Source organism: Herpailurus yagouaroundi, unplaced genomic scaffold (genome assembly GCF_014898765.1).
Source record: "Herpailurus yagouaroundi ecotype Mexico unplaced genomic scaffold, PumYag 186, whole genome shotgun sequence".
In the NCBI taxonomy this organism is placed as follows: Eukaryota; Metazoa; Chordata; class Mammalia; order Carnivora; family Felidae; genus Herpailurus; species Herpailurus yagouaroundi.
In genome coordinates, this window is record NW_024412417.1 from 46,679,304 (window position 1) to 46,704,817 (window position 25,514).

The window sequence follows — 25,514 nt, forward strand, 5'->3', positions numbered from 1 at the left end:
GGGGGGGGGGGTGTCTGAGGGCTTCGAGAGAAAGCCAGCCCCACCCAAAAGGGCCGCGGTGACCACCGGGGTGGGGGAGGGAGAGGAGGTGTTGGCTGGGCTCTTTCAGGCGTGCCTGGGGTCCACGAGGCGACAGGTGACAGAGGCTGGGCCGGGGTGTCCTATGTGGCACGGGATGGTGGGCAGCGGCCCCCCGGAGCCGGCCTCAGGAGGTGTTCAGGAAGCAAACAGGGAGGGAGCAAACAGGCTCCCTCCCTGCACCCAGGCCTGTGGGGGGTCCCTGTGCGCCGTGAGGGGGCAGGCAGGAGGGAAGAGCTGGGGGTGGGGCCCTGTTCCCCGCCGGGGGGAGGATGGAGGGTGGGGCCGGGCACCTGTCCAAGGTTAGGGAGGGGTCCAGGAAGGTGGTCACCAGCTCCGAGGTGTGGTTCCGGGCTAGCAGGGTGATGGCGTGCAGGGCGACTTCCTTGGCTTGGGGGATGTGGACAGAGCAGAGCTGCAAGTGAATGGCTCGGCCCAGCTTGGCAACCTGTGCAGGGAGGCAGAGGATATAGGCGGGAGAGCTGGTCTGAGGGGGGAGGCCAGGCCCTGCCCGGGGAAGTCTGAGGGGAGGCACGTCCCCGCCCCAGATGCCTGGTCAGAAGGGGAGTCCCAGGCTGCGGGGAGAGAGGTCCCACCACCTTTCCCCCTGGCACGAGAGGCCCTCCAACTCTGTCCAAACATTGCCCAGTCACCGGAAGGCTCAGACACACCGGCCTCGTCACCTCCCGAGCAGGCCACTTGGGCACACGCTGTTCTGGGAGCCTGGAACGCCCCTCGCCTTCCACTTTCGGTGCCCTTGCTCACCCGCCTGGGGCTTCCCCATCTGCAGGACGCGTCATCAATCGTCCTTTTCCCGGGGGCCCCCCCCCCCCACCCCACTGGGTGCACTTCCTACGTTGTTCAGTCCTTATCTGTCCGTGTCTGCCCCGCCCATTGGACCGGGAACTTCTGGAAAGGTCTGTGCCTTCTCCTCCCCCATGTGCTGCGCCAGAGCCTGGAGCGGTTGTTCTATCAGCGCACGTGTGCCTCTCGAGCCTGCAAACACCACTCAGGGCCCCAGGACACCTGCTTGGGCCGTTTGTTCGTTCGTTCATTCATTCACTCACTCATTCATTCAGTGGAACTTGTCAGGGTGGGGTCTGTGGCTCCCCCATCGGGGCTGAGCTCGGGGACGCTGCCTTGGCCCAGAGACGCTGGCTTCAGGTGCTGGCTGCGGGCGTCCCTCTGCCCCCAGACCCGTCCCGGCCCACCCTCAGCGGGTGCCCCGGCCCTCTCACCGTCTCCAGCTCGGCCCCGTGCTCCTGGATGGCGAGGAGCAGCATGTCGGCGGCCGCCTGCACGCGGAAGGAGCTGGGGGATCCCAGTCCGTCGATGGCTGTCCAGATGAGGTCGGTCAGCTCTGCCACCGTGAGATGCTTCATGACCTCCTGTACCGGCAGGAGCGCGGGCAGCCGTCACTGTGGGTCACGCGTGCCCAGGTGTCCGCTCCTGCCTTTGCCTTCCCTTTTCCTTTGCTTCAGGCCACTCGGGTTTCTGAGCACCCCGTAATTCTGAGCCCCTCTCCTCCGGGATCACACGTGATCACCTGCACATGTCTCTGAGCCAGCCACGGCCCGGGGGCAGGAAGGGAGAGAGAGACGCCCACGGTAGGGCAGAGGCAGGGCTCCCTTCCTCACTCAGACCCAGTGCTTGTCCTGGGACCTGCACGGCCCCGCCAGCCTCCTTTCCTCCCCTCCTCTGCCCTGTCCTCGCCTCGTGGGCTTCCTCAGCTGCCAGCCTCCGTCCCGCTGGGTGCTTGCTCCCCAGGCCAAGCCCCAGCCCTCCTTCCATGATTTTAACAAAGAGCACTTGAACTTCAGAGTTGTGAAGGGTCTTCAAGGTCGCCTGGGTCACCCCCTAGGCCCAGAGAGGCGCGTGGATGCCCTTACCACAGCACAGGCTGGCTCCAGAGCCCAGGGCTCCCGTCCTGTGCTAGGGCCTCCCCAAGAGCCCAACTGGCCTCTGCCCGTGTTCTCCCAAGAGTGACTCTAAGTCCAGACCGTGAGCCGCTTGGGGTGATAAAGAGGCTCTGGAGGAAATGCAAGGTGGTGGGTGGGACCCCTGCTCCATAGCCTCAGACTATAGTCTCTGACAGCCCGAGGCTGGCCCAGGTGGAACCTTCCAGAAAGACTTCGAGCATTATTGCTCAATATGGTGGCCACCAGCCACACGTACCTATTTAAACTGAAACTTAATTAACATTGAAAACCTCAGTTCCTCAGCAGCACTAGCCACATTTCCAGTGCTCAGTACTGGGTACGTTGGACAGTGTGGACAGAGACACTTGTACCCTTTTGGAAAGTTCTACTGGAAGGCTGCGACTGGAGCGTCTGATAGAGGAAGATAGAATGCTGGTGACAGGGGCTGACAGAAAGGTTTGAAGTCTGAAAGGATGTTGAAGGAGGTAACATGTTTCTTTGCATGCTAGCCTATTTGGTGAAATGTCTGAAAGTCTGTTAGGATGTTTGTATTTTTATTGGATATAAAAATAAGTGTTAAATAACAGATGGTAGAATATTTATTAGAATCATTATTGTAAAGTTTTGGTAAAATGTCTGTGAGAATATTAGGATTAGCTGCTGGTTAGAAGGTTAAAGTAATTTTAATAATTTTAATGGAATATTTGTAGCCCTTACCAGCTGCGTGCAAACACTTCTTCATTTGGTTCAACTTGATGGGTATCTGTCAAAGGCTGGCTCTACCACCAGGCCCCGCACTGAGCCCCGGCAAGACCCTGCCTCTGGCCTGGAGTGCTCAAGGTCTAACAGGGGGAGACCGATCAGAATGCCAAGGACAGGGGTCTTTGTCAGTCATGGGCTCAACACCAGGAAGGACCCGTGGAGACATCACGGACTGCCCACCCAGAACATGAGGCTCCAGGAAACATGGCTTGTCGAGTTAACACCGGCATCCGGCCCACACTCAGTGCCTCAGACTCGCTCATGTTCAGAAGAGAACACAGATCAGGCAGAGGATGTCATAAAGTTATGGGACCTCCCTGGGGTGATGAGAAGGGCCTTGGGGGAACTGCTGGGCTCCCCCAGGCTGCTGACCGAGAGGCTGATTGAGGTAGACGAGGTGACTGTGCAAGAAGAGACGTGCTCTGCCTTCATAGGAAGAGGGTCTGGCTTTCAGAGGGTTGAGAGGCCCCCGGGAAAATGAGGAATTCAGGGATATTTCTGCAGAATTCTCATCCCGCAAAAGCCAGACTTACAGAGAAGGGTGCCATCTGGTGCCTCAGAGAACACCTGGGAGCTGTCCCGACACCACCATTTACCGGGTGCTCATGGTGGCCAGGACTTTACAATGCCAGCCTGCTCATTTTACGGAGAAAGCTGGGAGCTCAGAGAGGGGAGAGGGCTTGTCTGGGCTGCACAGCCGTGGGGGACAGAGCTGGGACTCAGGCCTGGGCTGCTGACCCCAGGGTCTGTCCCTGGTCTCTCCCTCCAATCCCCCCTCCCCCAACTCCCAGGTCCCAGGCCAGGGGCCACGGACTTCTCCAAACACTCTCAGTTAACCACCAGAGACACAGGTGAGATCCCGGCCTTGGTTTTAATACTTACACCTGGCTCGGGGTCTGACCCCCCCCCCCCAGGGGTGCAGTAGGGCCACCCCAACAGCTGAAAGCCCTGTGGTGGGGGGTCGGAGCAGAGCACGGCCAGGCCTCCCCCCACCCGGACCTATCCACCATTCTAAGGGCTTTGACCTTGATGACTTGGGAGCTGCCAAGCTGGAAGATGTGGTCCTTCGGGAATGCCATCTCACGGGGGGTGGGGGGAGCTGTCTGCTGGTCTCCGCTGCTCCAGATGGGGGCCCCATCCTCGCTGGCCTGGGAGAGCTGCTTGGGGGCCTGCGCCTCCACGTTTGGAAGTTCCCTCGCTGGCCAGGGGCGGGATTGGGCGAGGGTGAGGGCGGGGCAGAGGTGGGCTGGGGTCTAGGTTGGGACAGGCAAGAGTTAGGGTGGGGTCGCGTGTAGCCAGGGTCAGGCCTGTGCCCTTATGGGGTCGGGAGTGTGAGTGGGCCTGGGGGCGGGGGGCGTTCCAGGGCCGTGGCTGGGGTTAGAGGTGGGTTTGGGGGCAGATCTGGGATGGGCTGTGTTCAGCAGTGTGGGTGTGGTCTCAGCTGAGGCTGTGGTCAGGGTGGCCGTGGGTCCACCGTGGTGGCCCTCGGAGGCTCACCTCTCTGGCGCATCAGGAGCTGGTAGAGGTGGCCCACCCCTTCCAGGCTGGAGTGCCGGGTGGCCTTGTCAGGGTCCTGGCACAAAATCCCCAGCACGCCCACCAGCTGCCCAGTCCTCCTGAAGTCCTCTTTTGTTTGCAGCGATAGTATGGGAACCACAGAATGCAGACCCTACCGTGGGGTCTCCCCTCTGCTGTGCACTCACCCCAGCTCGGCCAGCATCAGAATGCATCCCCTCCAACCATGTGGCAGGGCCGGGACTCAGCTCTCGGGACCCCAGGCCCAGGCTCTGCCCACCCAGTCGGGCCGCTATAGTCAACAGCTCAGGGCACAACTTAAGGGGCTGACCCCAAACTCAGAAACGAAGAGAAAGAATACTTTAATGCAATATTTCAAAAAGTCAAAATGAATGTAACAATTCCTGATGCACACAGTTTCAAAACTGTACCTAGAGACGGCCTGGCCCTGCATTACCACCACCTTACCTCATGGGGCTTCACTCTCCTGGCCCTAACCCCCACCCTGGTTTCAATAAAACTTTATTTATAACAACAGGCAGCCAGCCCACAGCTGCCGCCATTTGCTGAGTAGATTGCTTTAAAACACCACCTTATTTATCTTGATTGTGGGGGTGTTTTGGTGTCCGGGTAAATTTTGCACCCCAGGTCAGCGCCTCACTTGCCCCGGCCGCAGTCCGGGTCCTGGGTTGCAGAAATCGATTTTGAATGAACTGCAGGCCCCTTGAGCCCCTCTAGAGGGGTCCCCCTCACCCTGAGAATGAAGGAGGCGTCTGTGCAGGGAGCTCTCCCTCCCGTCCCCCCTGCCCCCCATGCCCACCTCTCCGCCTTCATTAGAAACACACGCCGGCCGGGCAACGTGCAGAGAAACTAATTTTCTCAACGTCCCATGAATCTACCTAAGGAATTAGTGCTGATTTTGGCTGATAAACGCAGAAGCACTCATTCCCTGATGGTGCCGCCTTCATTCAGCCCAAGGGCTCCAGCGACAGATGGCGGTTAGACTGTGAGGCATGACCCGCTGGGGGTCGCGGTGGATGGCGACTGTTGCCGCAGTCACCACTGACCTGGACTGGGGCAGGGCCGCACCCCTCTGAGGACTCATTTCCTCCCATTTCATGGGTGAGACACTGAGGCTCAGGGCGTAGAGGAACCTGCCCGAGGCTTCAAGGCGCGTTGACAGGAGCCCAGCCTGCTGCGTCAGGGGTCCAGGCATCTGGGTTCAGAGCCCAGCTGGGAGGACCTGAGCAGGGGGCCCCAATCTCCGCCCCCAGCCTGTTCCCTGGTGTGCGTGGAAAGGGGGATTGCATGGCCGTGTTGTAGGGCACTTAGGGATCCGCGCTGTCCTGGTGGCAGAGGTCCAGGGGGCCTGGAACCCCACGAGCCCGAGGAGGGTGGCCTGGTTGGGGCCGCAGAGGGGCCGTGGGGCACGGGGCCTGCGAGCTGGATACTCACATCCAGGTAGAGGTCGTGGCTCAGGAATCCGAGGAGGGCCACGCAGCTGTGCACAGCCCGCTGCCGCTCGTGTGTCTTCTCCGACGCCAGCCAGGTGTACATGTGCTGCGGGTGGGCAGGGGCAGAGAGGGGGTGCTGCAGCCGCGCACCCCCGCGTCCCCCGGCTCCGCGGGGGCCACCCCCTGCTCAGCCCCGGGCTCACCTCTCGGCTCAGGCCCCGCCCCCCAATCGGTTAGCTGGCCAGCAAGGCTCCGCCCTGCCCGGGACCCAGGCCACACCCACCCTGGCCGAGACCACGCCCGGTCCAGCCACGCCCCTCACCTCAGGCCCGCCTCCTCAGCAGGGCCCTGCCCACCCCCGACTCAGGCCTCGCCCACCCTGGTCCATGGCTCCGCCCCTTCCGCGTCCAACGCTCCCCAGGTCTTGCCCTCCCCTGTCCCTCTGCTCAGCCTCTCCTGACCCCTCTGCTCCAGACAGCTCTGCCAGAGAGGAGAGGTCGTTTCCTGCTCAAAGCCCCTGGAGGCCCCTGGGTTTGAACCCCTTTGGCGACACGCACCCCTTTACAGAACAGTGCTTTTCTGTGCGCAACATAATTGCACGGAGTCACAAAGGGATGCAAACACATATTGGAACAGTTACACTGAACAGTTTTAAGCCAAATCTGAGCCTCTTTGTTAAAGCGACGGATGCTTATAGTCAGTCAGTGATTCTGACGTCGGATGCAGGAAACGGTATTTGGAGATTCTGTGACCCAGCAATGTCCTATGACCACATCTGTGACTTCCATCGGTGGCAAACACAGCCACTCCCGGCACTGCTGTGGTTTGTCGCCAACATTGCCAGGGGGAGGGGACACACTACTTTCCCGGTGGGGGGGGAAGGGGGTGAGTGAAAATGCAGACATTTCCCCCACCCCCGCCAGGCACACACCAGACTTCCATCGGTGCACCCAGCTTGGGGGCCCCTGCTTCTGTGGCTCCCCTCGCCCCCACAAGGCCTCCAGGCTGGACCTAACCTAACCCTAACCCCCCTCCTCACCCCCAGCCGCCACCTTAGCGCCCTCCCCACGCTGCAGCCATGCAGAATCTCTGTCTGTCTTGATCCTGGGCTCACACAGGCTACTCACCCCTCGGCGGGGCCCTCTGCCTGCTGGGCCCTTCCCTTCCCTTCTCTACCCCATGACTTCCTTGGTCCTCATTCAGGTGAAGTCCACTGGCCCTGACTTCCAACCCTCCCAGCTGAGCCAGTGTCCTATCTCTGGTTCCTCCCCTGCCCCTGGACTGTCCCTGCCTGTTGACTGGTCTCACTCCGGTCAAGGTGAGAGGGTGGGGGTGCTGGGCTTGTGAGAGCCCTCCTCACAGCTGGAGACATGGCGGCAGAACGAGGTCTCAGGGGAGGGAGGTCAGGTCCCAGCCTGCTTCCTCAGCAGCCCCCCTCAAGTGTGGCACTCAAGGCCCACTTCCCACCAGGTGCACCTGCCGTCCTGCCCTCCAGTTCTCCCAAGCCGCTGTGATCCCTGAAAATGGACAGCCCTCAAGCCTCCAAGTTCATGGGCCACTTGCCACCTGGAGTTCAGACCCTGCCTCCTCCGGGCACCTTCCCTTGTCTATCCTCCGCCCGGCCTGTGCCGGCCCCGCCCCTGCACTGTGCCAGCCACCGCCCCTCACCGACAGCAGGAAGTGCAGCTCGTCGGCCGTAGGGTTCTGCATGATGAGGCTCTGCAGCATCTGGTCCAGGGCCTCCAAGGTCTTGTTGTAGAGGGTCTGTGCAGGGGGGGTGGGGCAGGTCAGGGCAGCCGCCAGGCCCCGGCTGCGATTGCGGGCCAAGGCCTCCTGCAGGGCCCCAGTGCATTGGCCTCTCCATGGTAGTGGTGCCCCTTCCTGCACACCCCTGTGGCCAGGCTGCACACCACGTGCGTTCACACCACACCCAGGAAGGGCCCCGGCACAAGCCCCATTTGGGCAGCTGGGAGATTGGGCGGGGGCAGTCTGGGTCAGACCTGCCCAAGGTTACAGTTTCTCTGTGGCCAAGGTAAGTTCCTTTGCAGCAGGGCTGGCTTCTCGGGCAAGCAACCTGCGCGAGACCTGGCACCCAGAAGGATCCTCGAGTGCTTGGTTTCCCGCTTTGCGGTCCCATCTTGAAACTCTTCCTAAGCTTCAAACAAGGGCCCGCATTTTCATTTTGCATTAGTTGGGGCAAATTACGCAGCTTGTCCTGCCTCCTGGGTCTCACACGAGACCCCCAATGTTTGCTGCTCGGCTCACCGGGCGTGCTCACGGAGGGAGCCAGCCAGAGAAAGTGCCCAGCCCGCCTCCTGTCAGAGCAGAGCCCTGGGCGCGGGCTGTCCACTCCCTGGGAGCCCTGGAGAACTCACTTCAGCTCTCTGAGCCCACCTTGGTCACGTGAGAACTGGTTGTGAGGTCAGCCCCACCTGCTGGGTGCCGATGCACATTGAATGGGAAGGAGCAGGAGCCCCCAGCCTACCTTCTGGGACCCGGCTAAGCTCCCTAGGTGAGCCAGCCATGACACTGTCATCTGGTAATGGGGGCACTTTAGGCTCCTGCAAGGTTGGAGTGGGGACAGGCCCTGGCCTTCTGGAGGGCTGCTGCCGTGGTGTTGTCCTGGGCCCAGGGCACCCCTTGCACTCTCCCCATCCAGAGTGCCTATCTGTCCCGGTCCAGTCTGGACCCGGCCAGAGGGCAGGAGTGGGGTTCTACCCCGACTCCCACACCAGACACTTCCATTTCTCTGAGCTGGTTTCCTCACCCTGTCGACAAGTGCTGCTGGGAAGGTGAGCTAACATACACACAGGGCCTGGCACAAAGCAGGTGCTCGGTTAACACCAGTTCCCTGCCCTTTAGGGTAAACACTCGGGCAGCAGGTGTTGGTGGTGCCCCAGGGGGATGGGTTTATGCCCTCTGCAGAGCCCATGAGGTGCGGAGGGGGGCATCCGGCCCCGTAAAGGATGGGCCTGCTGGGGCCTGGGTGGGGCGAGACCAGTTAAGTAGTGAGACAGCCCAGGGCTGCTCTCTGGGCGGGCAGGGAGAGAGGTCACTTATACTCCTATTTGTAGAGCACCCTGTGCACCAGACATGGGACACCAGTGTCCCCTTTTATCTGGAGAATTAAGTACTGTTAGCTCCACACTTATCACCCCCATGTCACAGTTGGGCAAATGGAGGCTCAGAGAAGTTAAGAAACACGCTCAGGGTCCCCAGCCCTATCCTATGGGGGGTCAAAGGCTCTGCCATCTAGCCTGCACCCCCTCCAAAGCCACGAACAGCAGGCAGAGCCGGATGCCTGCCCAAGGGGCCCCTCTCATTGGAGGGGTACATGAGCCAGCTTCACACCTGTATGTTGGGTGGCTCCAGGAAGAGGCAGGTGTGTTTCTTCAGGACGTCCATCAGTGGCAGGGCGAACACACTGCGGAGGCAGACGGACAGAAGCCGTGATTTCCTCTTCAAGTCCAGGGGCGGCCTCAGTTTACTATTTAGAGGTAGAGGGCAGTGAGGGAGGGGTGTGGGGGCCGGTGATTGCAAAGGGGCCCCCAGCCAGAATAGACCAGATTTGACAAGCCCCGAGCAGCAGCCCCTCACCCAGTTCTGTCCTTGACCAGAGACTCAAATGTGCACTTCTGCCTCGCTGGCCTGCAGGGCCTCCTGGGCAGGTTGAATTCCAGGAGGCTTTGTAAGGGACTAGCATGGCCTGGTTGGGAGCAGATGCTTCATAAGCCCTGTACCTCAGGCTCCCCTTTACTGGACAGACTGGTCTCATCCCAGCCCTGGCTACACCCCTGGGACCTTCAGTGGCTCTGTTTGGGCAAATGATGCTAAACTTTCATTCTTTGAGGTGTGAATTAATCACAATAGCCAAACTGTTTATTGAGAGCCTCTTACAGGCCTGAACTGGGGCCTGACCCTGGGCGGGGCTGGGGAGCGTACCAGAGGCTGGAGATGATGTGAATGGTCTGCTGGCAAGTTGACGTGCACAGTGTGTCCTGGGGTTCCTTCTCCATCAAGACCTGTAGATCCACAGGTGAAGGCTGAGTGACTCAGGCCTGGGCTTATCACACTTCTGACACCAAGTCTCATCCCTGGCTGAAGAACCCAGTGCCTGGCACCCCATGGCCCACGGGATCATGGTCCAGCTTCCCACCCACCCACGGGGGCCTCTGTGGCCTGGCTGCACTTAGAGAACTAGAGCACAGCCTTTAGAGTGAGACAGGTCACGTCTGCACCCTGACCGCCACATACTGGCTGCACGACCTTGAGCAAGTCTCCACACTGCCCCAAGCTTTGCTTACTCTGTTACTTAAATAACAGAGTGTTGTTGCACACGTGTCAGGTGTGAAGCAACGTGTGCAAAGCACAGTGTCTGAGTCACAGCAGGAGCTCAGTGAATGGGAGCTCAGTAAACTGTTACTTTATTATTACAGTTGTAATTGTCCAGCAGTTGTGTGTTTCCTCCACTACCCTGGGGTTCTGTAAGCCTGAAATCTCTAGTGAGCAGTGGTCTGAGCTGGGATGGTGCTAGCAGAGTGGATGGTGCTGGCCTTTCTGGGCCTCAGCCACATCAGCTGGGAGGTGGACACAACTGGCCGGCTCAGGGTCCCTGAAGAACCAAGAGAAGTGGGGGGCATGGAGCGCTCCCAGGTGCCAGAGCCTATGAGGGGCTTGGACACACCCCAGAAATCCAACATCTTTGCCCCTTTCCAACACCTGCTTCTTGTGGATGCTGCTGGCCCGAGGGAGGAGTCTCCTCCTTCTCATGGGTCCCCTTCCTCTGCCCCAGGACCCTGACTCACCATCAGACACTCAAGAAGCTCTGAGATCTGGGAGAACTCGTAGCTGTGGGCCCCCTCATTGCGGCTGATGGCCCCCACCAGCATGAAGATGGCGGTGAGGAAGCTCTGCTTCAAGGTCTCGTCCTGGCATGGGGGCATGGGGGTCAGGCCATGGAGCGGGGGATAGAGGGGGCACAGGACAGGCAGGAGAGCGCGCCACCATCACATGTGGCTGCAGGGCATTGCTGAGGGAGTACGGTAGAGATCTGCAGCTGGGCCACATAGGTAGGACTTTGAGGGGGGAGCTGTGTGGTTTTGTTTAAAAATGTGAATATGTTGACAACATGTCAAGGTCAGGAGTAAGAAGCCAATGTCTGGCCTCACTCGATGTGTGGGCAACCCAGAGCCCAACGATCTGAGGGATGCGATGGCCTGACCGGGCTGCCTGGTCCTCTTAGCCCCCTGGGGTGGACGCCCTGGGTGCGGAGTACAGAGTCAGCAGGCCGTCGTCCTGGGGAGGGGATGGGGCATCACTGGGCCTTCCAACGCCCCAGAGTGAAAGCCAAGGAGAATGTGGGGGTGGGGCCGCCACGGAAGCCCTCGAAGCTTTGGGTGGGACGACGGGGTGAGTAGGTGGGACAACGAGGAGGCCGGGCCTGGCTCCTCCTGGTTTCAGAGTCAGATAAGGGTGGGGAGGAGTGCCCCAAGGCCCTGGAAGGTCCTAGCATTCTCTGGCCCAGGTTCTGGTGGGGCCTGGGCTGTGTCAAGGCTGGGCTCCAGAGGGGTGGCCCCGGGGAGCCATACCCAGGAGCTGTAGTGGAAGTAGAAGACCATCCGTGACAAGATGTTGTCCACCCACGGGAGGATGTGCGCCTTGGCCTTGACCGCCATCTGACCGTAGGCGAGGAGCATGGTGCTGCTGGCCCACCTCCACTTTGGGTCCTCTGATTTCTGACCCTGGTGGGGACAGACAAAGGGCGTCGGGGTCCCCCTGGCCCACCCCTGGGGGAGCGGCGACAGGAAGTACTCTGCACCCTAGCGGGTACCGCGGGCAAGGGTTCTGAGGGGTTGCGAGTCTCAGTTTACCCGGGACTGTGGGGTCACCCGAGGTGTGTGCGAGGCACTCGGCTCTCCCAGAACTGGCCAGGGTCCTAGCCCCTCACGCTGCCTGCCTTGGCGTAGCCCCCTCCCCCGGAGCCGGGGGCCCACTTCCCCTTTGGGCTGCTGGGGGCCCGGCAGGCCATGCCTCAACCTAGGGAGATGGTAATGGGGCTCTGGACCTTCGGACCCGAGGGAGGCCCAGAGAGTGGGGGGGGACATCTGAGACACCCTTCCGATGTCACCTGAGGACCACTTGCCTCCATTCCCTGTCAGTGACTAGGCCCCCTCTGAGGGCTGGAGATATGGGTTCTAGTCCCTGCTCTGCCACCTGCCGGCTGTGGGGCCCGAGGAGGTGGCTGGTCCCCGCTGGGCTGTCTGTGCTACCTGTGACTCTTCCCCCCATCTGTCCTGAGCTCCCTCATGCAACCCCAGACACTGATTCTGCCCGCAGGAGTGACCAGGGGTGCAGCAAGGACGGGGGAGGGGGGGCATGCCGCCCATCAGCAGGGGCACAAGGTCGCCCTCTGGCCCTCGTCTCATGTTACAGGCAGGGCACGTGTCAAAAGGCCATTAATAAACACAGCGGCCAGCACAGCCACTGCGAGATGTCACCGGGGCACCTGCCGTGTGCCAGACATTTCAAAGCCACGTTTCCATCCCAATGGCTGGGAAGGGAGGAATTGTTATTCAAGAGGAGAAACTGAGGCACGTGGGTCACGCTGCAGGTGGCACTGGAGGCCAGGAGGCTTGGTCCAGAGCCTGTGCCCCTAACTATCCCCAGAGACCCTCTCTGACGCCCAGGCCCGTGTAGAGGGTGGGGGTCCTGATGCCCAGCCCCTCGTTGAGGCCCCCAACCGCCCCAGAGCCAGAACCTTCAGGCAGAAGCTGTGGAGGCTCCATTTAACGGGTGTGCTCCGGCCACACTGCTCTAGGACGGCCCAGACGTGGTCCAGGTGGCGGGTCGCGGCCAGCCCGACGGTGAGCGCGATACCCTACAGATGCGGGGGAGCAGGGTCACTGGTGCCGGTCACAGGACCACGCCTGGACTCTCGCCTGGGGGTGTGGAAATTGAGGCCCAGAAAGGGAGGGGACTCGTCCAAGGTCACGGGGACCCCCTCCCACCCCCCCACCCCCCCGCCACTCTTCAGGACATGCAGCTCTGGCCCAACCCTGTGAGGGCATCTTTTATGGGGGCGGGTGGGTGGTGTGGGAGGCAGGGGGGAGCAGTGACTCTCTGGAGGTCTGTAAACTCCCCCTGCCCCCACTAGCTCTGAGCCTGGGCCAGAGGAGGGAAGGAGGGTCCAGGAAATAGATGTGTGACAGAGGAGAGGACCTACCAAGTTATGGTAGGCTCAGGGTGTGACCAGGGTCAGGACTCAGGGTGTGAAAAGGATCAGGTGTCTTTGTCTGGCCTGACCAGGGCTCAGGGTACGAGCAGGGATCAGGCTAAGCTTGCGGTCAGGGTCAGGCGGCTGTGGGCTAGGCTGGGGGCCGGGTCCTCACCTCCCGCTGCTTGGGCCACTGGTGGGATGTGTCCAGGAGGGTTCTCAGGTGTGTCCTGACAGTGGTGGCATTGTCCTCGTTTTGAAGGATCAGCCCGTAGTAGATGAACAGAAAGGTCTGGGGGGAGGTTTGGCTTCTTGTCCTGGGTCTGACCCACCTCTGTCCACCCCGATGGCCTCCCTGGGCTCCTGTAACTGTCCTCACACCCCTGCTCTAGGACCCTCATGCCCCTGCCTAGTTTTGACGGGTTTTAACGGTGCCACATCAAATCCGGCTGCACAGGCCCCTGGCCCTTTGTTTCTTTCGGGTCTCAGTGTCCTTCTGGGGCCTCGGCCTTGCTTAGGTGGCATCCTATGGACAGAGTCCCTGGGGCTGCCTGGAGGGGGCGGGGGACACAGGGGGTGATCCACCTTCTCCGGGGGCTGTTCCTGATGCGTCTGGTCAGGCTTGGTGAGTGCCGACAACAGCTCCTTGGACCACTTGTCCATGTTCAGGAACTGGACGGACTTTCCCGCCATCTGTGAGCAGATAGGAGTGGGCAGGGCCGGAGTGGTCACTCCCTCCACCCCGCGGGCTGGGGCTGAGGCCTCCACCAGCCCCGGCCCGCCCTGGTCACTCAGAGCCCTGACTCCGTCATTCTCTTGCCTTTCTTCCTGAGTCTCCAGGGCCCGCCCTCTGATTTCCCTGAGATTCCCTTCCCTGGAGGTGTTCAAGGAGAGGCTGAAACCAGGAGCCTGCCCATGTCCCCGGCACCGGGCAGGGGCCCAGACGTCACAGATGCTCAGTGAGCGTCAGGTGAAGGCGGCCCGGCCCGAGTGTGGGTGCCAGGCCGTCTCCCGGCACCTGGAACTGTGCCTGGCATGTAGTCGATGCTCCAGTAAAATGGTTTTGAATGAATGTGGGATCAGAGAGACGAAGGAGTGTGGCTTCTAAATATAAAGTCCTAGAAGTTTTGCTCTAACATATGACGACTACAAGATTTCTTTATTTCGTTGTTCCCGGATCCCACAGTTCAAGTCCGAGATTTTGATCCCCAGGTCCTTTGGGGCGGGGGTACCCCTTCTAGATATGATCCCAAGCCTCCAGATCTTTATAGAAAAAACGACTGATGGGTGTGAAGGTGAACGTTTTCCGAAGTTTGTTCAGCAAAACCACCATAAATTCGGTTGAAAGATGCAGTAAATTGTGTTGGCTTGTGTTTTTGTTTCCTACAACCTCCTGCCAAGGGTTAATATCGATGATAACGAGCACTTCATAAGCTAGTAAGAAAAAGGCAACGGTCCGCTTAGAAATAGTGAAAGCACACACACGTGACAGGCTATCACCTCAGCCTTGCTAATATCTGAGGAACGGAAATTAAGATGATATGAGACTGGCAAAAAATAAACTTGCTGGATGTCAGCAAGGAAGTGTCCTTCGGTGGGAAGGTGAGGGATCTCTCTCTCTCTCTATTTTTTTTGGTGAAGCCTTTGGCAGGCATCAATTAAAATTTAAAACGTGTGTACATTTCCCCAAGGGACTCCCTTTCTAGGAATTTATCCTAGAGGAGCACTCATAGGTGCCTTGGTTGGAGCACAGGGGTATCCATTCTGCCGCGGGGCTGGATGCAAGCCCGCCGAGAGCGCCCCCTGCAGGTGGGACCTTTAGCGCCCTCTCCGGCGATGCTGGGGAGGGTTGGGTAGCGTAGGGTAGGGCAGGGTGGGGCGAGGCGGGGCGGGGGGGCCCTGAAATGGCCTGAAATGGACATTGCTCCCCGCTCTCGTCTGCCCGGGTTTTGCCCCGAGTCTGGCCTGTTTGTAACGGGACCTACTGGCTCCCCACCCTCCCTGCCCCCAGGACAGATGTCTGCCGAACACCGTGGGCCCCGGGCCACCCGGAAGCCCTGGGTTCTCGCCTATTGTCATGTTTCCTTCAAGTGCTGCCTGTGCCAGTGCTACAGCTCCTCATCCGAGATTCACATTCAAAACCCCAGAAAATTAAACGCTTTTTCATGGCTTTGAAGCAACCTCATTTGGTGGTAAACGCTGATCCAAACCGATGTGACACTATTTATGGGAATTAGTGTGAATTTTGTATGTGTCTGCAGCAGAGATATTAATGTATTTGATTCCACATCTGCCCCAGACCCTGCTAAGGGTGTTTGTAGAATATATAGGGTGGGCACTACATTACTTTAAAAAAAAAAAAAAAGGAATATCTGAGTTTGGGGAACAAACCTGTTTCCAAAGTTAAAAATTAGTCAAGTTTTAAAGAATAAAAAAAATTTTTTTGAGGTCCATTTATTTTTGAGAGAGAGAGCATGAGTGGGGGAGGGGCAGAGAGAGAGGGAGACAGAATCTGATTCAGGCTCCAGGCTCTGAGCTGTCAGCACAGGGTCCGACGCGGGGCTCGAACTCACGAACGCAAGATCATGACCTGACCTGAGGTTGGACGGACACTCAACCGACTGAGCCACCCAGGTGCCCCAAGGCTTAAAGGTTTTTTTTTTATTGAGGTTTAATTAACACACGATGTCCTGGAAGTTTCAGGTGTGTAGCGAAGAGATTCGACGCTTCCATACAGCGCACGGCACTCACCACGGCGTGCGTGGTCACCACCTGTCGCCATACAGCGTTGGTACAATACTACGGACTGTATTCCCTCTGCTGTACTTCTCATCCCCGTGCCTTACTCATTTTGTAACTGGAGGTTTGCACCTCTACAACCCCTTTGGCTATTTTCCCCGGCCCCCCCCCCCCCTCCTCCGGCCACCAGCAGACCTCTTGGTAGTTGTGTGCATTTAGGAGTCTGGTTGGGTTGTTGTTTCTTTGTTCACTTGGTTTGTTTTCTTAGATGCCACATAGGAGTGAAATCATAGGGTATTTGTCTTTCTCTGTCTGACTTCGTTCACGCAGCACAGTACTCTCTAGGTCCCTCCGTGCTGTTGTCAATGGCAGGACCTCATTCTTTTTCATGGCTGAGTAGTACTCCGCCGGGTATAGAGACCCCTTCTTTATCCATTCTTCTGTGGATGAGCACTGGGGCTGCTTTCGTATCTTGCCTGTTGTAAATAACGCTGCAGCAAATGTAGCCGTGCAGGTATTTTCAGGTTAGTGTCTTTTTTCCTTTGGATAAATACTGGATCATCTGGTACTTCCAGTTTTGTTTTTTTTGAGGACCCTCCGGGCTGCCTTCCACAGCAGCCGTGCCAGTTTGCCTTCCCACCAACAGTGGGCGAGGACCCCCTCGGCTCCGCGTCCTCGCCAGCATGTGATATTTCTGGTTTTTTTGAGTCTGGCCATTCTGACAGGTGTGAGGCGGTATCTCATTGCGGCTTCGATTGGTATTTCCCGGACGATGCGTGATGTCGAGCATCTTTTCACGTGTCTGTTGGCCATCGATAAGTCTGGGTTGTAAGTATGTCTACCGAGGGGGGCTTAACTCACAGCGTGAGGCATAGATCTTTCCCGAGCGGCACAATGAACTCTGACAGATGTGCCGACCCGCGCTCCTGTCAGCCCACCAAGAGTGAGAACACATTCCGCCCCCCCCGGCGAGCTCGCTCACGGTCCTTCCTAGTCAATCTCCATCACTACAAAACTGCTTTGATTTCTATCACCGTAGATTGTTTTTGCCTCTTCTGGAGTTTCATAGGATGGGAGTCGCGCAATGCGTACCTCGTACTTCTGTGCATCTGGTATTCTCAGCACGTGTCTGCCTCACGTGTCAGAAGTTCGCTCCTCTCCGCCGTGTTTCTATCTTCTCTTTCTCCTCTGTGGTGTCTTTCACTTGCTCTTCAGGTGGACACTTACCTACGGACTTTAGGTCTTTGCTGGGGGTCCTGCTCTGCCTGGCGCAGAGCACTGCTGTCTCCGGTCTGCAGCTGTTTGGGGTAGAGGATCTTGAGGGTCGTGGGCCGGTCCACACGGGCCCTGAGCTCTGCCCTCTGCGGCGAGCTCCAGTCTCACTGACGTCCTAGCTACACTTCCCTTTCGTCTGAAAGCCCAGTCCTGTCCCCTGACCTCACTTTTGGGGTCTGCTGGATCAGTGCATTCCCTCGTCCCCCGTTCCGGGTTGGGAATCTGCTGTTGTGTTAATCTGCACGTGCTGTGTGTCTTGCTTTTTTATTTTTTAAAAAATTTTTCAGTGTTTATTTTGAGAGAGAGAGAGAGACGGACAGACAGAGTGCGAGTGGGAGAAGGGCAGAGAGAGAGGGAGACACAGAATCCGAAGCAGGCTCCAGGCTCTGAGCTGTCAGCACAGAGCCCGACGTGGGGCTGGAACTCACGAACGGCGAGATCATGGCCTGAACCGAAGTCAGAGGCTTAACCAGCTGAGCCCCCTAGGTGCCCTGTTGTGTGTCTTGTTTTATAGATAAAGGCTATTGCTAATGGGGACTTGGGACCCAAAGAGCCACAAAAATTGGTGGGTCTGGTCGGATCCTTAAAAACTGGTAGAGCACCCGTCACGGTGTTAGGACAAGTTGGTCACAGAACAGGTTAGGTTGACTCTAGGTCACCTGCCAACCTCAAGAAAATTTCCATACAATGAGCTGTGCTGTAAAACGTGCACAGTCCCCAACCTAGCAGCACATCCCTCTTGGGTATTACTTGGCTCTGAGGAACCCCAAAGGCTTAGCTAAGAAAAAAAAAAAAAGCTCCTTAAGCCCCGAAAACTCTAGTGTGCTATCTTCTGTCATACCTGCTTATTTTACGTCTAAGAAGTACGGTCCCAGAGCTATAAATATCTCCAAAAACGGCAAAATCTTAGTAAAAACAACCTAAAATTCCAATGGCCATTACGGAGGAGGTTCAAATTAGGATTGTTTATTTCAGAAGTGGATTTGGAAACAAGGTTGCCCAAGATGACATGAACAGAATGGAATACTTAGTTTGATTATGATGCAGAAGCTTCCGAAAGGCTTCACGATTCCAGAAAAGCTCCATTCAAAGGTTCATTACCGAAAGCTAATGACAAATGAAAGACAGGTGCCCAAAACAAAAGGCAGGGAGCCTGACGCGACCCCTCCTGCTGGCTCCTTCCTCCCTGACCCGAGTCCTCATGCTTTGTGGACCCTGCAGACACAGTTACCTTTTGAAATAAACCCGCTGGAGGTCCAGGAGTCTCTCTCAGAGTCTTTTCCTCTTTGGCCAAAGGCCAAACTAAGGGCAATAGTTAAAGAGACTTCTAAGCCCAGAGAGGGTCCCCAGAAGCTTTCTGAAGAATTTAGAGTCCTTACCACGGGCTATGACCCAGGCTGCCAAGTCCACGTCAGCGTGTGCACCTGCTGGTGGGCCAGGGGGGCCCAGAAGCAGAAACAGAGGCAGGAGGGTGTCACCCGAGGATGCTATTTCAGAGCCTCAGTCTTCGACATGGTCCCCTCATGGGCCACAAAAGAAGCGACAACCGCTCCCAAGCGGTGCCCAGAGCCCGCCTGGCCGCACTCACTGGTCTGTTACTCAAACGTGCACACGAAAGACCGATCTGTGGCAGACTCTGAAGTCTGTCTGGAAGGGATCTTCCTACAGCATCCTGGGTTCCAGACAATAACGGAGGGCACCCAGCGTGTTCCAGCTTTTCCACTTGTAGGTGGATTATCTCCTGAGATTAGAGCGTTGATAAAAAGGCAGAAAATCGGACGGGAGGCCCCCTGCCTGACTGAACTCATGACCAGAGCTGGGGACTTTACCGTAAACAAAGGTCCGCCAAGCTGTTGGCCTGAGGGCTGCAGTGGCCTCAAGGTCAGGGGCCTGGGGCGGCACCTGGGCCTCCCGGGCACCCCGAGGCGCTGCCCCAGGGATTGACGTCTCCACTGTCCCCGCAGGCCCCACGGGACTCGCCCACACCACCTCTCGGGTCCCCGTGCCCACCCCCGGGCCGGGGCCCCCCGTGGGCCTCCCAGGGCCGACGGGGATGGCAGGGTTCTCTGATCTCAGCAACCCCCTCCAGCAGCTGAGAGAGAGCCTAGAATTAAATTAGTGGGAAGCCTTGCCAAATTCGGGGACGTGCGAGAGCTACAGTCTCTCCTTAAACCCCGCTCCCCCAGGACAGCCAATCCCTCGGAGGAAGGTTTCCATAGTGAGGGCATCTGATCCAGTTTAGAGGGAGTTTCTGTCTCAGCCAGGGGCCTTTCCCTGGAAAACGCTCTCTTTTGTTGTGTGACCCAGGCCCTGACAACCTGTCCACCGAGACGTCCTTTCTAAATGCAAAGGGCCAGCTCACACGTTTTGCCTCCGCTGGAGACTTCGCCTTGGAATTTCCCGACCCACCCGAACCTTTTATGTTCTTTACAGTCTGTCCTTGACATACAAGAGGACAAACTGCAACAAAAGTCCCTTAATTGAACTGAGGTGCCTGCAAGCCTGTGGGCGGCCTCTCAGACTGACACTGGGAGAGTGAAAAAGGACAGAGTCTGTCAAGATCCAAACAGACATGGGGCGCCTGGGTGGCTCAGTCGGTTAGGCATCCGACTGGGCGTCCGGCTTCGGCTCAGGTCATGATCTCGCGGTCTGTGGGTTCGAGCCCCGCGTAGGGCTCTGTGCTGACGGCTCGGAGCCTGGAGCCCGCTTCGGGTTCTGTGTCTCCCTCCCTCTCTGCCCCTCCCCTGCTCCTGCTCTTCCTCTGTCTCTCAAAAAACACATAAATGTTAAAAAAAAAAAAAAAGATTCCAACAGACATAACTACACTTCTTCCCAAATTGCCTCAACCCCCGTGAAACCTGAGGCTGTACAAGGCCTCGCACCGACGGCAGGGACCCCTGGTCGTCCAGGGGCTGATCGTCCCGCCCCAGCCCTGGGACAGGAGACCTTGCCCGCCCGCCCAGAAACCTAATGGACACAGTGGTGATTTGTCCAGGATTGAGGGCCGCTGACGAGACAGTTCCCCGTTTCCCAGTTGTTCCAAACCCAGACAGCGGACTCACAGGGGTTCGCTATTCAAAATGGTGGATTTGGCTCAGCTTCTCCAGCATCGCTGTGGACCCCGGCAGCCGATGTCAGTCAACAACATACCTGGACAGTTCCGTGAGGCCCCCTCTTATTTCTCCCGAGGGCCCCGTGGAGAGTGATTCACCCCAGGCGCCCGGGAGATGGAGCCTCTACAATGAGGAGAGAACGCCTTGCCGTGCTCAGCTCCCAACCAGATGTTCATGAAGGATTCCATGTATTTGCTTGAGGGACATAAAGCCCCTAGAGAGAAATCGCAACGCTCTCTAGACGCAGCTCCTGACCTAGGTCATGATCCAAACGCTGACGGAACCCAGCTGTCCCCAGAAAGGATGAAACTGATCAGAGCATTTCCTGCAGGCACAGGACGAAGCCACAGCCTTGTATTTGTCGAGGCCCGGCTGCCTGTCGCAGACCGCGGGCTCCTAATGTTTCTCCATCAGCTTTCCCACTCTCTGAACTTACTAAAATTCCAGTCCCTGGACCCATTCCTTGGGGGGGGGGGGTGGTAAACACGAGCAGGCTTTAGAGAACTTAAACAGGCCCCCCCAGGAATGACCCACCTCAGGCCCATAGAACTATTCAAACCTTTCCCCGGTTTGTGCCAGAAAGAGACAACCAAGTCCTGGGGATGCTCACACACAACGTGGTGGGGAACACCGGCCTGTTGCTTACAGCCTGGTTCAGGCTCCCTTGCCGCCCCGACGGCCCACAGCCTCTCGCTGGGGCAAGTGAGTAGAAGCCTGAGCAGATCGAATGCCAGGACATGACGCTTATTTGCAGACCGCTGTTCATCCCGCCATGTTGCGGGATGTTTTCTTTCTTTAAAAAATTTTTTTTAAATGTTTATTTATTTCTGAGAGAGAGAGAGGCAGAGAGAGAGGGAGACACAGAATCCGAAGCAGGCTCCAGGCTCTAAGCCGTCAGCACAGAACCCGACGCGGGGCTCGAACCCACAAACTGCGAGATCATGACCTGAGCCAAGGTCAGACGCTGAACCGACTGAGCCACCCAGGCGCCCCTCTTTTTTAAAAAAAAAAATAATTTATTGTCAAGTTGGCTAACATGCAGTGTGTACAGTTGGTTTTGGGGGTAGATTCCCATGATTCACCACTTACATACAACACCCAGTGCTCATCCCAACAGGTGCCCTCCTCCCTGCCCATCCCCCACTTTCCCCTCCCCCCCCATCAACCCTCCGTTTGTTTTCAGTTTGTATCCCAGAGGCTCTTATGGTTTGCCTCCCTCCCTTTCTGTAACTTTCTTTTTTCCCTTCCCCTCCCCCATGGTCTTCTGTTCAGTTTCTCAAGTTCCACAAATGAGTGAAAACCTATGGTATCTGTCTTTCTCTGCCTGACTTATTTCACTCAGCATAATACCTTCCAGGTCCATCCACGTTGCTGCAAATGGCAGGATTTCCTTCTTTCTCATGGCCAAGTAGTATTCCGTTGTGTATATGAACCGCAGCTTCTGTATCCATTCGTCAGAAAAGGCCATTTTCAAGCTGGAAATGCTGTTCCTGGCCAGTGAGCTGCTCAGGAGGGGGAGCCTCCCCCAAGCTAAGTCCACCCACCCTGGGCCATCATCCGAGTGGGCCAGTTACCAGAAGGACAAACTGGTAATTCTCATGCTCGCAGCCGGTGCGCCTACAGGGTCGTCCATGTATGGGGATGTTGTGCAAACAAATGGGTTTTCTTTGCGTCCCTTTAAGAAATTTCTTTGACTTGTACTCTAGATTTTATCATTTCGTTCCTTCTCCTTACTTTAGATCTCATTGGTCCTTTTTTTGGATAGCTTTTTAGTTTTCATTTTCATTTTCATTCATTAATTTTTTTCAGTGTACTTATTTTGAGAGAGAGAGAGTGCACACAGCTGGAGAGGGGCAGAGAGAGAGAGAGGGAGAGAGGGAATCCCAAGCAGGCTCCACGTCATCAGCGCAAAGCCCTACGATGGGGCTTGATTTCACAAATGGCGAGATCATGATGTGAGCAGAAATCAAGAGTCGGACGCCTAAACTACTGAGCCACCCAGGCACCCCGATAGCTTTTTAGATAATAGACTTTATACCTTTCTTTTCTTACACAGGCATTAAAAACATGAATTTCCTTCTGAGGTTGCTTTCTGTTGAACCCCACAAATTTTCATACGTTGTGTTTTAGGATCATTGCGTTCAAAATCTTTTCTACTTTCTCTCGTGACTTCTCTGACCCATGGGTTCCTTAGAAATGTGTTGTCTCCTTTCCAAATATTTGGGATTTTTTTCCAGATACATCTTTGCTATTGATGTCTGATTTACATTCTGGTCAGAGAATGTACTCTGTTTCATTTCAGTCCTTTTAAATTTATCGAAACTTGATATAGGGCCCAGCGAACGCGCTATCTTGGTGAATGTTCTATTTATGTTTGAAAGAAATGTCAATTAGATCAATTTGGTTAATTATGTCGTTCAAGGCTTCTCTATCCTTAGTGATTTTCTGTCTTACTTCTCTATTAATCATTAGCTGCTACTGTTACCACTAACGGAAACTATTAACTACACTGAACAAGGGCGGCCCGCGTACCGGGCACTGTGCATTACATCCTGTAGTCCCCTCTAAGCCTGTTTGCTCATCTGTGACAGTGGGGCTCCTCCCCACCCCCCACCCACCTCCCAGGGAGAGCAGATGCCCTGCTCCCCTGCTGCCCCCAGCGTCCCTTGGAAGGCCCCGGTGGCCGGGCTCCCCCCTACCTGGGCCAGCTGCTTTTCCCAGCATGCCTTCTCTCCCTTCTGGAAGATTGACTCTGCGGGAGAGAAGGGCCATGTCGCTGGAGGCCACGTCTGATGTCCACGCTGGGGCTGGATCTCGGGCTCCTTCTCCCCCATCCCTCAGATACTGGACTGAGCCAGGGTGACATTGTCCTGCCTCTACTTGTCCTGGCTTCGTGGAGGGCGGTGAACTGGGTGCAGGGTCTGGAGAGCTGGGCTGGACTTGTGGCCCTGCCACCCTGGCCTTGTGTCCTCAGGTCGGCCGTGTTGCCTCTTGGGGCCCCCGGCTCACCAATGGTGAATGGAGGGTTCCCTCCAGGCGTGGCCATTTGGAATGTGCCAGAATCCCTTCAAGGGTGGAAAATAAAGCCCGGAGAGGGGTGCGTTGTGAGAACGGAAAGCTTTTATGGAACTTTGGAAACTCAACCTCGGAGGGAGGGCTGCCTTGGGGGTGGCCTGGGGGTCTCAGGGCAGCAGCATACTCCGCTCACACTGTGAGTGGATGAGCGTGCCTAAGTGACAGCTGGTGTTTGCCTCCCTCCGGGGGCTGTGAGCTCCTGAGGGCAGGGAGCCTGGCACAGGGCAGGTGCTCAGTTGGTTGCTTTGCATTATGCTAAACTCTCTCCTGGCAAGACCCTTCCCTATAGGGCCTCCCCCAGGGTCCTCAGAGACCCCACTGTCCAGGGCGACCCTTCCCACAACTCAGAGCCAGTGGCTGCTGTTGAAGCCCTGGGACCTGGACATCACAGGCCTGTAACATGCTGTTCGGGGCCTTCAGGCCCACCACACTGCCTCCGTGAGCTTGGTTCCTCTTCTGCTAGTGAGCAGGGGCACCCGCCTGTTGTGGTGACAGAGGACCAGGACCCTATGGCAGTGCTGGCCTCACGCCCATCCTGGGCCACCTCCTGGAGCCTCCTTGCCCTGTCCTGCTTCTGTCCAGGCCATTGTAGAAATGCTGACAGCAGGACCACGGGCCAATGGGGACCAGCTGGCGGGCTGGTGGTCTCCTTTCCTGGGGGCCTTGATGCGGCCCTGGCTGGCCATGGGGAGGGGGCTGTGGGGGGGGCTGGGGCCACATGCTGTTCTTCTGGCACAGACACGTTGTGCAGCCGATGCCTGGCCCTACGTGTGCCCCGTAGGTCAACCGTGTTCCCTTCTGGATCCTTCTTTATGATGCCACCTTCGGGGCCTGGGGGCAGAAGGTGGCCAGGGTGAGGCTGGGGGTGCCTCAGGCCTCTAGGGCAGGACATACCGTTAGAGGTCAGGATGCCCATCACGTAGAGCAGGCTGCGGTGCGGGAAGACGCCTGTCAGGACCTCCGTCTCCAGGTGCTGGGCCACCACCTGCCACGATGCCTACAGATGGCCAGCAGCACGTTGCTGGCCGCGTCCTGGTATACCTCTTCCAGCTTCTGGAGGGCGGGGGGCAAGAAGGAGGAGTGGGCACTTGGACAAAGCTTTGGCTTTTCATGCATGAGGTCTGGTTTGGTCGGCAGGGCCGCTGTGGTCAGCCCACATTTTGGATAGAAAACAGACCAAGGTGGCCCCGCATATGCCAGCTGAGCTTCTGTCCCAGGGCTGAGCTTCCGTGGACCCTCAGCACCCCTGGTCCTGGGATAGTTCCAGAAGCCCGCTGTGCTTCCTGCTTCTGAGCCTGGAGCACCGCTCCCGCCCACCTTGTCCATCCAGATCTAGTCCGTTTTAGAGCGGCCCCGAGGCCCCCATGTGGGGCATGGGTCCTGCAGGCTCCAGTCAACTGTCTCCTCCAGACAATGTCACCTCCTTTGATGACCCATCCAGGTGAATTCCGAGCCACGGTTTCTGCCTCTCGGGCCTGAGGGCTCGGGGTCAGCCGCTCGGGAAGAGGCCCAGCTGGCGGTCCTGCCTACCTACCCCCGGCTAGTGGGGCGGTGGCCTCGGGCACAGGGGAGCCCGCTCTGTGTCGCCACACCTGGGGCTTTTCTCAACAAAATTTTGGTATGTCTTTTGATGCTGCTGTAATCTGGGTTCCTCTTTTCTCCGAGGTTTAGTGGGAACCATCAGGTGCTGTCCGCGGCTGCCGGTGTGAGACGGGAGGTGCTGTCACAGCACCACTGCTGGGTGGGGGCCAGGGGTCTGCCCTGCGTCTGGTGGCGTCTGAAAGCGAGGGGGTCTCGGGTCCCTCCCTGTGTGCCCTGCGATGCTGTTTCAATCATCATGTGAGATCATTCAGTCGTTTATAATTTACTCAAAGTGTGGGTATGAGGGCTTCTCATTAAGAGGGTGGATTGAAACTGCTTTTGCCCTTTCAAAAAAACACCTCGACTAAGCCACATTTAGGAGCTGTTTTTAAAGTTTACTTATTTGTTTTGAGAGAGACAGAGTGCATGAGGTCGAGTGGGGGAGGGGCAGAGACACAGAATCCCAAGCAGGCTCTAGGCCGTCAGCCCAGAGCCCCACGCGGGGCTCGAGCCCATGAACTATGAGCTCGTGACTTGAGCCGAAATCTAGTCGGATGCTTCAGAAACCTAGAGTCGGATGCTTCACCAACTGAGACACCCAGGCACCCCCCCCCCCCCCACCAAGGAGATGTTCTAAGAAGTTCAACAGCAGTCACGTTCTGGAAGCTGGAGAGCAAATGAATGACAGTAATCGGTGAGCAGTAGGCAGCATCGGGCAAGCCCAGTGTCACCTGGCCAGGTCTGCCCACGGGTGAGGGGGACTCCGCAGAGCACGTGTACCAAACCTCTG

The 25,514-nt window shown here is 57.4% G+C and overlaps 1 protein-coding gene across 1 annotated transcript in view; it reads right to left on the reverse strand.

Annotated features, from left to right (window-relative positions):
* The window catches only part of LOC121043091 (maestro heat-like repeat family member 5), a 61,920-nt gene that overhangs the window by 21,214 nt on the left and 15,192 nt on the right, over window positions 1-25,514 (reverse strand). Inside the window, 16 exon segments of the mRNA XM_040494623.1 lie at window positions 262-526; window positions 1,317-1,466; window positions 3,785-3,957; window positions 4,257-4,392; window positions 5,730-5,834; window positions 7,397-7,492; window positions 9,080-9,215; window positions 9,671-9,750; window positions 10,534-10,656; window positions 11,317-11,469; window positions 12,486-12,605; window positions 13,117-13,233; window positions 13,527-13,634; window positions 22,768-22,820; window positions 24,038-24,136; window positions 24,139-24,196. Coding sequence (XP_040350557.1) covers window positions 262-526; window positions 1,317-1,466; window positions 3,785-3,957; window positions 4,257-4,392; window positions 5,730-5,834; window positions 7,397-7,492; window positions 9,080-9,215; window positions 9,671-9,750; window positions 10,534-10,656; window positions 11,317-11,469; window positions 12,486-12,605; window positions 13,117-13,233; window positions 13,527-13,634; window positions 22,768-22,820; window positions 24,038-24,136; window positions 24,139-24,196 — 1,972 coding nt within the window.